This window comes from Myxocyprinus asiaticus, chromosome 32 (genome assembly GCF_019703515.2).
Source record: "Myxocyprinus asiaticus isolate MX2 ecotype Aquarium Trade chromosome 32, UBuf_Myxa_2, whole genome shotgun sequence".
Classification (NCBI taxonomy): domain Eukaryota; kingdom Metazoa; phylum Chordata; class Actinopteri; order Cypriniformes; family Catostomidae; genus Myxocyprinus; species Myxocyprinus asiaticus.
This window is the reverse complement of record NC_059375.1, coordinates 4,621,636-4,634,238: the sequence shown is the minus strand read 5'-3', so window position 1 is coordinate 4,634,238 and position 12,603 is coordinate 4,621,636. Positions and strand designations below refer to the sequence as shown.

General features: G+C 42.6%; 1 protein-coding gene across 3 annotated transcripts in view; it reads right to left on the bottom strand.

Annotated features, from left to right (window-relative positions):
• adam11 (ADAM metallopeptidase domain 11) overlaps positions 1–12,603 on the bottom strand; it is a 162,959-nt gene that overhangs the window by 66,151 nt on the left and 84,205 nt on the right. For all 3 annotated transcript variants that reach the window (XM_051666956.1, XM_051666957.1, XM_051666954.1), the window contains exons 15-17: positions 3,025–3,124; positions 1,875–1,946; positions 1,606–1,698 (exon numbers count right to left, since the gene is read on the bottom strand). In XM_051666956.1, coding sequence (XP_051522916.1) covers positions 1,606–1,698; positions 1,875–1,946; positions 3,025–3,124 — 265 coding nt within the window. The remainder of the gene's footprint in view (positions 1–1,605; positions 1,699–1,874; positions 1,947–3,024; positions 3,125–12,603) is intronic.

Here is a 12,603-nt window from a genome sequence, read left to right as displayed (position 1 = left end):
CTGGAGTTCACTAGTTCGCTAGTTCGAATCCCAGGGCGTGCTGAGTGACTCCAGCCAGGTCTCCTAAGCAACCAAATTGGCCCGGTTGCTAGGGAGGGTAGAGTCACATGGGGTAACCTCCTCGTGGTCACTATAATGTGGTTCGTTCTCGGTGGGGCGCGTGCTAAGTTAAGTGCAGATGCCGCAGTGGATGGCGTGAAGCCTCCACACGCGCTATGTCTCCGTGGCAATGCGCTCAACAAGCCACATGATAAGATGCATGGGTTGATGGTCTCAGACACAGAGTCAACTGGGATTCATCCCCCGCCACCTGGTTTGAGGCGAATCACTACGCGACCACGAGGACTTAAAAGTGCACTGGAAATTGGGCATTCCAAATTGAGTGAATAAATAAAATAAAAAATGGTTTGGTCTATCTTCATGAATTCCATAAATTTTGTCATGATACGTGCAAAATAAAAAAAATAAATAAATAATACAAATTGGCAGAAAATCTAGTGGGTTAAGCTTCGAAACAATGTGACCCTATGGGAGTCGGCATGACCCAAGGAATCAGAGAATAAAATAATGTTGTTTCTAGACCTTACGGTTCAAAAGTTACAGGCCAAAACATGTGTACAAATTTGAATAGTTGGTAGCGCACACGGGTTTGAGTTAGAGACCCCAAATTTGGGTTAATTACATTTAAGAGTATCCTCTATCAGTGTGCCAAATTTAATATCTTTCCTATGTACAGATCTATGGGCTGCCATAGATTCAAGACTATAATAATAATAAAAAGAACACTAACGTATACAATAAGTGCCTACACACCTTCGGTCACTGACCCCTAAAAACTAACAACTTCGATGCTTGGCCTCTAAATATAACATAAAGCTGCAAGCAGCAATTACTGTACTGGGAACATGCAAATATAAAGCAAGTGATATGTTGCATTAAGCCAGAAACAATTCAGCAGAGACGGGCCACTTCTATTAAAATGAATTTGAGAAATTGAAACGCACAATGGTCAACGCATGTAGAAAGGAAATCCAGCCTTACAGGTAAAAGAGCCAATAACTTTTTAGATACAAACATCACCTTTCAATCAACTCGAGAACACACATGCGCATTAGCCATACAAGCCATGAAAATTGCTTAATGTTGTCCTAACACAACATTAGGACTCAAAGTGCCCAGTCTCAGTGAGACTCAATCACCAGGCTTGGAAAAAAGCAAATGAGAGGAATAAGAACAGACATCCTTACCCTTAACCAACACCTAAACTAACCAGTAGTGTACTAAAAGCAAATGCAACATGAAACACAAATTTTCTGAAGCAACCATGTTATTTTGTGTTGCTTCTATGACACTTTCGGCTCACGTGTCAGCTTAGGTGTTTGTATGAAATAAGTCATATGAAATACTTTAATTATATTTTATTATGCTTTTTTGGTATTTATCCTTTTTAGAGTTTGACAGTCACTGGTCACTGTCCCCTTTCTTGTATAGAAAAGAGCAGCCTGAACACTCTGCATTTTTTTGTGTTCCACAGAAGAAAGTCTTACAGATTTGGAACGACACTAGAATGTGTAATTGATCACTTTTCACTTTCTTCAGTCTTACCTTGCAACGGCTGCAACAAAGTCCATTGCTGCACATTGCATCATGGGTAAGAGTGCATTTCTTACAGCATGCGCCTCCAGCGCGAGAGCATTCCTACGTGCAGAGATGATATGTACATACTGTTAGCTCATCCTGCACTGCACTTGTCACATTCCTGTTCTCGTATACTAGTACATTTCACAGGCACAGTGCACTGATGACCTGATTCTCAGAGTAAACAAATATTGAGGCTTTTTTTTGGAAATTTGTGTGGTCATCTATTCACTCACCACTTGAGAGCCGCAGTCACATTCTTCTCCCTGTTCCACAAATCCATTTCCACATTCAGGAGGATCCAACAACTGTAGCAACAGAGAAGATCATGTTACTGCCCTGACCCATTCACATCCACATAGTTCTGGGCTGAGCCCCGAAACTGACCCTAGGATAGCCCTTATTACTACCCTATGTGTTTTATGGCAGATAATTTGTTTTGGGCAAGATACTTAAAAAAGTAGCAAGCTAAGGTACCAACTACTATCAGAAAAATGAGCTGAGCTTCCCTTAGGGTGCTTTCAAACTTGGTTGTATTGCTTGGACCAAACCTGAGTTCATTTTCTCCCCTTCCTGCTGCCCATGCTGGTCTGTGTTCACATCATATTATTTGGGTCTGAACCGCAGTCTGATTAGATCATCAACATGCGTATGAGCGGCAGCTGTTTACCACTGCAACTAGGTAACAACTCGAGAAGACGTCACTGTGTTAAGTGAAGTATTCAAGTTTGTCTCTTTGGATTTACCACGAAAACTTGCCATGCACAGAACAAAACTTGTGTTTGTCTCCCGGGGATGTAATGAATGTGCAATGATATGATGAATATTAGCATTTGTGTGCCGTGAGCCTGCGGATGCATTGCAAGAGATGTGAAGAATGTTAGCTGCTCTCTGAAGGCGGTGTATTTGGGCACAAGCAGGTATGAGAAATGCATTATACCATAATAATTGCGATCGAGAGCCTGCAAAGACACAAATTATACGTCATCACAAGTGGTTCAATTCCGTGATTTGGTACGATTGCGTTCATATTAGCAGCGAACTGTACCAGAGTTCACATGAACTGTACCCCAGACCACCTTTTTAAGTGGACCCAGGTGCGGTTCCTGGGTGCGGTTCCTGGGTGCGCACCCGAGTTCGGATTATCACATTATCCAAACGAACTGAACTTTGACGTCATTCGACCTCTGGGTGCACACCAAAATTGCTAGGGTGAAAGCACGCTTAGAGAAAGTAGCTAGTTACATTATGAGGTATATGACAAAAGTAGACTTAAACCTTTTTTGCTGAAATATTGTTGGGGAAAATTTAATATTTTAGCGTTTAAAAACCAATCCCACATTTATTTTTTATTTTTTTCATTTCTAGTGGATGTTTCAGACAAACCTTGTTAGGTTTATTGAAGAGGCAGCTCCCTCCTCCCTGCTGCAAGAACTGAATGTACTCTTCTATACTGCACCGTGAAAACTTTCTGGGTAGATAGTATCTGTTAGGAACACACAATATAGTTCAAACTTTTGCTTTTATCTAATGTGACTTACAATGCACACAAAGTACATTTGTGTATTCCTGGAAATCGAACCCATGACTTTGTGAGCTGTGTTAGAGCCATGCTCTGCCAGTTGAGCAACAAGAAATGGAAGCCTAAGCGATTTTTATATTAGGAAGATTGTATGAAGCACTTCATTCATTCAATTAAGGCATTTCATCCAATCAGAAATCTGCCTATGCTTTATAAGCTCTGCACAGTCCCAACACTGAGCACGTTTACATGCACGTTCTTACACCGATTATGCTTAATAAGCCGACAACGCATGCGGTCATGTAAACGCAATAAACCACGTTCCTTTATCGACTTAAAGGCCATAAACGGCGTAAGAATAAACCATCAACACGGATAGATTTTTGCCCTTTATGCAGATTTTGTGTGCCATGTAAACACCTGAGCCATTGTTCTTACCGGCTCATCCACGTGTTGAGCGCATGCCTCTTCATGGTTTGATGCCAAAAGTAGAGAATAACGCGATTATTTCAAATGTCATGTAAATGCAGATTTCTTGCCTTTTCAGATTTTGTAAATAAGCTGATTTGAGAGAGAAATCAGCATATTGGTGTGCATGTAAACAGGCTCATTTCTTTGTTATGCCGTAGCTGTTTTCACTCACTCGCAAGTAAGAGAAACACACAATCATGTCACATGCAATGCTGTCACTTTTCCAAGCAAACAGTTGCTCTAGACTTGAATTGTCCCTTGTTTGGTTTACCCACCTTGATGTTTAGCTCCTCAGCACAGCTGGTCACCATCAGCAAGATACAAAAGTTCCGTTTCATCTTCTTTTGGGAAAAATTTTCATATGCATATATCTGGTGGTGATGGGGTTTTAGGTTTTTCTGTTATGTATTTATGTAATATGTTTCTCTATTCACTGTTCAATTTCATTGAATCATTATACTGAATCCAGTAATCGCTTTTCAAGCGGCACTGTTTCACTTTTACAAGAGTAGTTGGTGCACATAGATCTTCATGTTAGGTGTGAGAAAAGATTGCATTTAGCCAGTCCGTGGCAGCCATGCCACGTGGGCCAGCCAAGTCCAGGTTCATATTGCTCAACTGTTTACAACAGCGTTTGCATGCCCTGCATTGGGCAATGAGGATTCAGCATTTATGAACATTGATTTATGCACAAGTATTTTCAGTGTACATGCTCTGATTATAATCTCTCTGTTAATTTTAGGTATGTTTATGCATTGTTTGTGGCTTGTATTTCATTAGAATTTATCCGTTTATGGCTTTTATTCATTATGTAGTGATTGTTATTGCTGTATCGCTGTATTTATAGTATTTACCCACTGATTCTTCTTGTTTTCTGTTAGTCACTCTGATAGCACATTAAATCACGATCACTTGCACTGATTTGCTCCAGATGTCCACCATCACTATTTTCCTTTAATGGGGAACTATCATTTGTTGCTGCGTGGCTACCGACACCTAGTGGTAGGTAATTGTAAAACAATTACTGGATCACAAATCTTAGCACAGAATGTATATTGCTGCTCAAATATTAAATAATCACATTAAACAGGGCTGTGTTATTTACTATATACTGTATATAACCAGAGTGACTATTTGCACTCAAATAGTCTGGTGGAAACTAGGCCTGTGATGGTATTTTGTAATATGGCATATCACGGTAATTAACATGCACAATATTGTTATCATAGGCATTTCAAAATACCGTAAATAAATTCTAGATAACCTTTTAGCCAAATTATTTAGATTTTTCACAAATGACACATGCACACTCTGATATAAACAATATCAGTGTGGATGAGAATGGAGCACAAGTGGAAGAATAAAAAATTAGAGGTGTTTCGGTAACATTTTCTATGAAGCCCATATTTATAATGCATTATAAAGGCATTATAATGCATTAGTAATGTCTCATAATACACCTTATAATATGTTATAACTTCTTTTAGTATGCTTTTAGTAAAGTGACAAAAACAATGCCTTCTTATAAACATCCATTAGATATTTTTAAGTGGTTATAAAGACATTACAAGTCATGCTGGCAGTTATATACATTACACATGCACAAAATACAAAATAACACACATTCAATGTAAACTTTGAGATATTGAGGTTAAAATATATCAGAAACTCCCTCTCGAGTAAACAATATGTATGTTGATCACACATGTAGCCAATTCTCTTGAGTGTAAACACACCGAAGAGTAAAAAATAAATAAATAAAAAATAAAACTGATTCTATACTGGAATCTATTCAATAATCTTTAATGTTTGTGCATCTTATTTGGAGACTTTTATAAATATCTTCCATTATATAAGTTTGACTTCTGATGTATTGTATGTTACAAGTTTATGTTATGGCTATTTTTAAGAAGACATTGCTTTTGTAACTTAGAGCAGGCAAAGACCACTTATAATATGATCACGTCATAAAGCCTTTTGACTGTTTACAATATACAGCACTTTTATTAAAGCACAAGTTATTAACTTCTGCTGCGTTAAAATTGGATGTTGCTTGTGTTATAATGCATATTACTCTTAAGTATAACTATGAATAGGAGAAGCCTTATAATGTATAATAACTGTAGTTATGATTATTTATACAAAGATATAACTTATTATAAGGTGTATTATGATACATTATGAATGCAGTATAATACATATATAATGCCTTTACAATGCATTATAAATATGGGCTTCATAGAAAGTGTTATCAGTGATTCTATGTGCATGGAAGGATAGTGTCTCTAGCTACAGACAGGCCCTAAAAGCTGCCAGGTCTGCATATTTAAGCAAACTCATAGAAAATAACCACAACAAACCTAGGTGTTTATTCAGTGCTGTGGCTAAATTGGTAAAAAATAAACTTTGACTGAACCCGATGTTCCATCGCAGCACAGGAGTAATGATTTTCTGAATTTCTTGACTGATAAAATTGAAATCACCAGAAACAAAACTGGAATTATGCAACCAGCTGCCACAGCACCTCAGAAGACAGTGCATCATATTATTCCCTACAAGCAACTTCAGTCCTTCACTGTCACAGGTCAGGAAAAGCTAACATAACTTAAACATCAAAAGCAACAACATGTATGTTAAACCCAATACCAACGAAGCTCTTAAAAGAGGCATTTTCTGATATCTCAGAACCTCTTCTTAATATTATTAACTCCTCATTATCCTTAGGGCATCTCCTAAGAAATTTTAAGCTAGCAGTTATCAAACCACTTATCAAGACAGCTTGATCCTGGAGAGTTGGCTAATTATAGACCAATCTCAAATCTCCCATTTATGTCATTAATACTAGAAAAGGTAGTGTCCTCCCAACTATGTTTGATTTTACAGACAAATGGTATATCTGAAGAATTTCAGTCAGGATTTAGGCACATTCATAGTGCAGAGACTGCACTTCTCAGAGTTACAAATGACCTGCTTTTATCATCTGATCACTGCTGCATTTCTCTTCTCTTCTAGTGCTTTTAGATCTTAGTGCTGCCTTCGACACCATAGATCACAACATTCTTTTAGATAGGCTTGAGAATTACGTTGGCATATGTGGACAGGCATTAGCTTGGTTTAGGTCCAATTTATCCAGCCGTTACTACTTTGTCTTTGCAAACATGGAATTGTCAATTCAAACTAAAGTTAATTATGGAGTGCCACAGGAATCAATTTTAGGGCCTCTGCTTTTCTCCTTATTTATTCTACCACTGGGAGACATTATCAGGAACCATGGAATTAGTTTTCACTGTCATGTCGACAATACCAAACTTCATATTTCTTTGAAACCCATAGAAATTTCACAAATCTTCAAGTTAGCATAGTGTATCACTGATATCAAAGATTGGTTTCAATTCCAACAAAATAGAGATACCAAAAATCCTCTAAAAATAAGCAACTAAAATATAATTAGACTCTCAATGGATGTACTGTTTTGTCGTCTTCTACAGCGAAGAACTTAGGTGTGATATTTGATAGCAATCAGCCCAAAAAAATCACATTTCCAATATTTGTAGAACAGCATTCTTCCACCTCAAAAATATTGCTAAATTACGACACATGTTCTGTTTCTGATGCCGAAAAATTAATTAATATGTTCATGACCTCAAGACTAGATTATTGTAATGCATTACAAGTTCAATAAATAAACTTCAGTTGGTTCAAAATGCAGCAGATAGAGTACTGAATAGAACCAAGAAATATGATCATATCAGCCCCATTTGTTTCATCTCTACATTGCCTGTTAAATTTCGTATTCATTTTTAAAATTCTGTTAATTACTTACAAATATTTTAATGGTCTAGCTCCACAGTACTTAAGCAACCTTCAGTCATGCTTTATTCCACCAGGTTCAATACGATTGCAAAATTCTGGCCTGTTAATAATGCCTAGAATATCAAAATCCACAAAAGGAGGTAGATCATTTTCCTATTTGGCTCCTAAACTATGGAATAGTTTTCCTAGCATTGTTAGGGACTCAGACACACTCTCTCTATGTCTAGACTAAAGACTCATATATTGAGCCTGGCATACACCTTCTTTATCCATCAACTCATAGGTATGCTGCATAAGTTAGGTCAGCCGGAACTAGAAACATTTCTCATACTCTATAATTCTGCTTTAAAGTGAATGACATCTATGCTAGTATTATTCTATTTGTTTCCCTGTCTCAACCTTGGGATACATATCATGAGTTTACCAGAGAAGGCCAGACCCAGCTATAGTCGAGCACCTCACTGACCTCTGCCTGCATCATCTTGGTCTAAGGATAGACTTCATTCTTAAAATAGAATACGTAGATAATTTATTGCCAACTTATGCCTTCATCAGTCAACTAATAAAGGACAATGCATCTGTGTGCACTTCTGCAGTTAATTCGGGATGGACTTCAAAGATATTAGTCATTAATATTACAGACCACACAAAATCTTTTTGTTTAAACATTGGTCCCTAACACTTACTTAGTTTACTAATTTAAACCATGACTTGTACTACACATAAATAACTAATATTGGCATTATATTCATGCTGTTTAACCAGAGGGGAACTGGCCCCCACAGTGAGTCTGGTTTCTCCCAGGGTTATTTTTCTTCACTGAGCAACATCTTATGGAGTTTTGTGTTCCTTGCCACAGTTGCCTTTTGCTTTCGCACAGTCACATTGCAAAGCAGTGCCATCTTTTCACATGGACAGTCTGTAGGCACATTATAGGCAGCAATGCTTCCTCTCTCAATGATAGTCTGTTTGCGCAGACATGTCGGTTACACTTTCATGCATTTCCCTTGTCAAAAATAGTCCGTCCACACAGACACGTAACGTAGCTCATACTTTCAGCCATTGCCCCATTAAGGTTAGTCAGTTTTCATTGGCTCATCACATGAAGCAATGGCCCCTTTTCAAGGGCAGTTGGTTTTCACCAATGCATTGTCCAGGCATTGCTCCACTTTCGCAAGAGTTGTCAGTTTGCACCTTCATATCATTAGGCATTGTTCCTTTTCTGCAAGGGTCATCACTTGGCAAAGCCTCATTGTTCACTTCCTTTTTCAAATGGGTATTTACACTTGGTCACTTTAAGCGTGACCTCCGGAGGTGGTTTGAGATGCATTAAATTTGAAATTCGGTCAAGTGTAAATGCATCTGGCTGTTCAAGCCACATATGTAAACTTTACTGCATCAGCACAGGAAAAATGTGAAGCATAACAGCTGTTACCGAGTATTTGCATAGGGCTCGCGTTGCGCAATAATTAATAAAAAATTAAGAAGTGTATGCATGTTGTAGGAGAGACAAAACTTTTTTTTCATTTATTTGATGCAGATCGTTGACGAAACTAAAACTAAACATTGACAATGAGCGCAGCTGACGCGCATGGATATATCTGAACTACGACAAGCCCAGAGGGAAAAAATACACAGCACACACACACAGACACACATGTGCACTGGGCAAAGTCAATTGGAATCAAATAATAAGTCATATCTTTTAAATTCGCTGCCCGGCATTAGTATTATCATGGAAGTGAACTCTGTTTAATTTACATATAGCGAGGGAATTGAAGACCGGATTTATATCCATTTGGCATAGACACATTTATATTCACTGAACATTTTATTAGGAACACCTGTACACCTACTTATTCATGCAATAATCTAATCAGCCAATCATGTGGCAGCAGTGCAATGCTTAAAATCATACAGAATCAGGAGCTTCAGCTAATGTTCACATCAACCATCAGAATGAGGAAAAAAATTTGATCTCAGTTATTTTGACCATGACATGATTGTTGGTGCCAGATGGGCTGGTTTGAGAATTTCTCTAACTGCTGATCTCCTGGGATTTTCATGCACAACAGTCTCTACAGTTTACTCAGAATAGTGCCAAAATAAAAAAAAACATTGCACAATTATGTGCACATTTTACAAGGGAAGTATACTGTATTTGCAAAGTTATATACAGGGTTCCCTATCTGTCACTCATTCGACGTTGTGTCGATGTAGTGACACTAAGGGTCACTCTTGGGAGCCCGAGACACCTCTGGTCTTTGATAAAAGGCCAATGAAAATTGGCGAGTGGTATTTGCATACCACTCCCCCGGACATACAGGTATAATAGGAGCTGGTATGCAACCACTCATTCAGATTTTCTCTTCAGAGCCAAACGATCGATGTTTACTGAGCTGACTGTTCATTCACCTTTGCTGGATCTGACGATGCATTACACACGGAACGTCTTTTTAAAGACATGTCTTTTTAAAGATGCCTTTCTGTTTGTGTGTTATTCCTGGTTGCGGTCGTTATCTCACAACATCTGATGGCCACGATCGCTGTCTTTCATGTCTGGGCGCGACCCACGCGGAGACAGCGTTCGTGGATGGATCACGTACTCATTGTGAGAACATGACCATGGCAACGTTGCGGTCGCGGCTTGCTTTCGTAAGAAAAACTGCGCCTCGGTCCTTCTATCTACGGGTATGAGGCCAGCGCGGCTAGCACTGGGGGCGATTTGGGGACCCCAATGGGACCACCTCCGCTGGGTATCCCCCCACGGACTTCCCATTCCCCAGCACACTCGTCTGCCCCGATTGGGCTTCTGGATGAGTCCGCCGGCTTGTCTCATGGCGAGTTCGACCGCTTGTTCGGATCCCGCGAGGCTGATGAGCTCTCGAGCGCAGCATCGGAGAGCGGGCTCATCCAGTCGGACATGGAACCCTCAGCTGGGCTCCCCCCCTTGGGTACGGTTGCCCAGTCACGGGCTTTCCTGGGCAGCCGCAAGCGTCAGGCTAGAGTGGAACCCTCTGCTCTCCCCTTAACCCTTACGGCTCGATGATTAGTTCCTGGGCTCGCGGCACCGCTCAAAGTAACGCCCCGCTCCAGTTCCTTTCTTCCTGGAAGTGCACGAGGAGCTGACAAGGTCGTGGGAGGCACCTTTCACTGCCCGGTCCCGATCTTTCAGCTCCCCCACCCTCACTACCCTCGATGGTGGGGTGGCCAGGGGCCAATCGGCGATTCCCCTGGTGGATAAGGCGCTCACGGTGCACCTATGCCCGCAGAATGGCCTGTAGGTTTACGTCATCCCTGATGGCCAAAGCCTACATTGCCGCTGGACAAGCCACCTCTGCCCTACACGCCATGGCTCTCCTGCAAGTCCACCAAGCCAAGGCGCTAAAGGAACTGCACAAGGGTAGTTCCGCCCCAGGATTGATGCAGGAGCTGCACTCGGCGACCGACCCCACTCTCCGGGCGACGAAGGTCATGGCGCGGTCTCTTGGGCAGGCGATGTCCACCTTGGTGGTCCAGGAGCGCCACCTTTGGCTCAGCCTGGTTGAGATGGGAGAGGCCGACAAGGCATGGTTCCTTGCTGCCCCATTTCCCAGGTTGGCCTATTCGGCGACACCGTCGAGGACTTTGCCCAGTAGTTCTCGAAGGTGAAGCAGCAGACGGAGGCTATCTGGCACATCCTGCTCCGGTGTGGCTCAAGATCCCACACCCCGCCTGCTCGTCTCCAAGGGCGTCCCCCTGCTTGGGTTGATGCGTATGAGACCCCCTCAGCACTGGCTTCAGACTCGAGTCCCGAGATGGGCATGGTGCTGCGGGACACATCGCGTGGCCATCACGCCGATCTGTCACCGCCTCTTCAGCCCTTGGACTGACCTCACGTTCCTACGGGCAGGCGTTCCCCTAGAGCAGGTCTCCAGGCACGTCGTGGTTACGACAGCCTCCAAAATGGGCTGGGGCACTGTATGCAACGGGCACGCAGCCACTGGCTCATGGATGGGCCCGCGGCTGCATTGGCACATCAACTGCCTCGAGTTATTGGCAATTCTGCTCGCCCTGCGGAGGTTTCGGCCGTTGATCCAGGGCAAGCATGTGATAGTTCGGACAAACAACACGGCAACATTAGCATATGTCAACTGTCAAGGCGGTCTGCGCTCCCGTTGTATATCACTACTCGCCCAACGTCTCCTCCTCTGGAGTCAGCAGCACCTCAAGTCGCTGCGAGCCACTCACATCCCGGGCGACCTCGACACTGCAGCGGATGCGCTGTCATGGCAGGTTACCCTCAGGGGAGAGTGGAGACTCCACCCTTAGGCGGTCCAGCTGATTTGGAGTCAATTCGGGCAGGCACAGGTAGACCTGTTCGCCTCCCAAGAATCCTCCCACTGCCCGCTCTGGTACGCCCTGACCAAGGCACCCCTCGGTATAGATGCGCTGGCACACAGCTGGCCCCCTGGACTTTGCAAATATGCGTTTCCCCCAGTGAGCCTACTTGCACAGACCTCATGCTCCTCGCGACAGCCCCCCCGGCGAATTCCCATGAGGAAGGACCATCTTTCTCAGGGACAGGGCAACATCTGGCACCTGTGACCAGACCTCTGGAATCTCCATGTCTGGCCCCTGGATGGGACACGGAAGACTTAGGCGATCACTCAGGCTAGGGCCCCCTCTACGAGGTGCCTGTATGCCTTTAAGTGGTGTCTGTTCACTAAGTGGTGTTCTTCCTGACGCGAAGACCCCCAGAGATGCACAGACAGATCGATGCTTTCCTTCCTGCAGGAGAGGTTGGAAGGGCGGCTGTCCTCCTCAACCTTGAAGGTGTATGTAGCCGCAATAGCGGCACACCATGACACAGTGGACGGTAAGTCCTTAGGGAAGCATGACCTGATCATCAGGTTCCTGAGAGGCGCCAGGAGGTTTAATCCCTTCAGACCGTGCCTCGTTCCCTCATGGGACCTCTCTGTAGTTCTTCAGGGTCTATGGAGAGCCCCTTTTGAGCCTTGCAGTCAGCTGAGCTTAAGGCACTCTCTTTGAAGACTGCCCTCCTGACTGTGCTCACTTCCATCAAGAGGGTAGGAGACCTGCAAGTGTTCTCTGTCAGCGAAACGTGCCTGGAGTTCGGTCCGGGCTACTCTCACGTGATCCTGAGACCCCGACTAGGC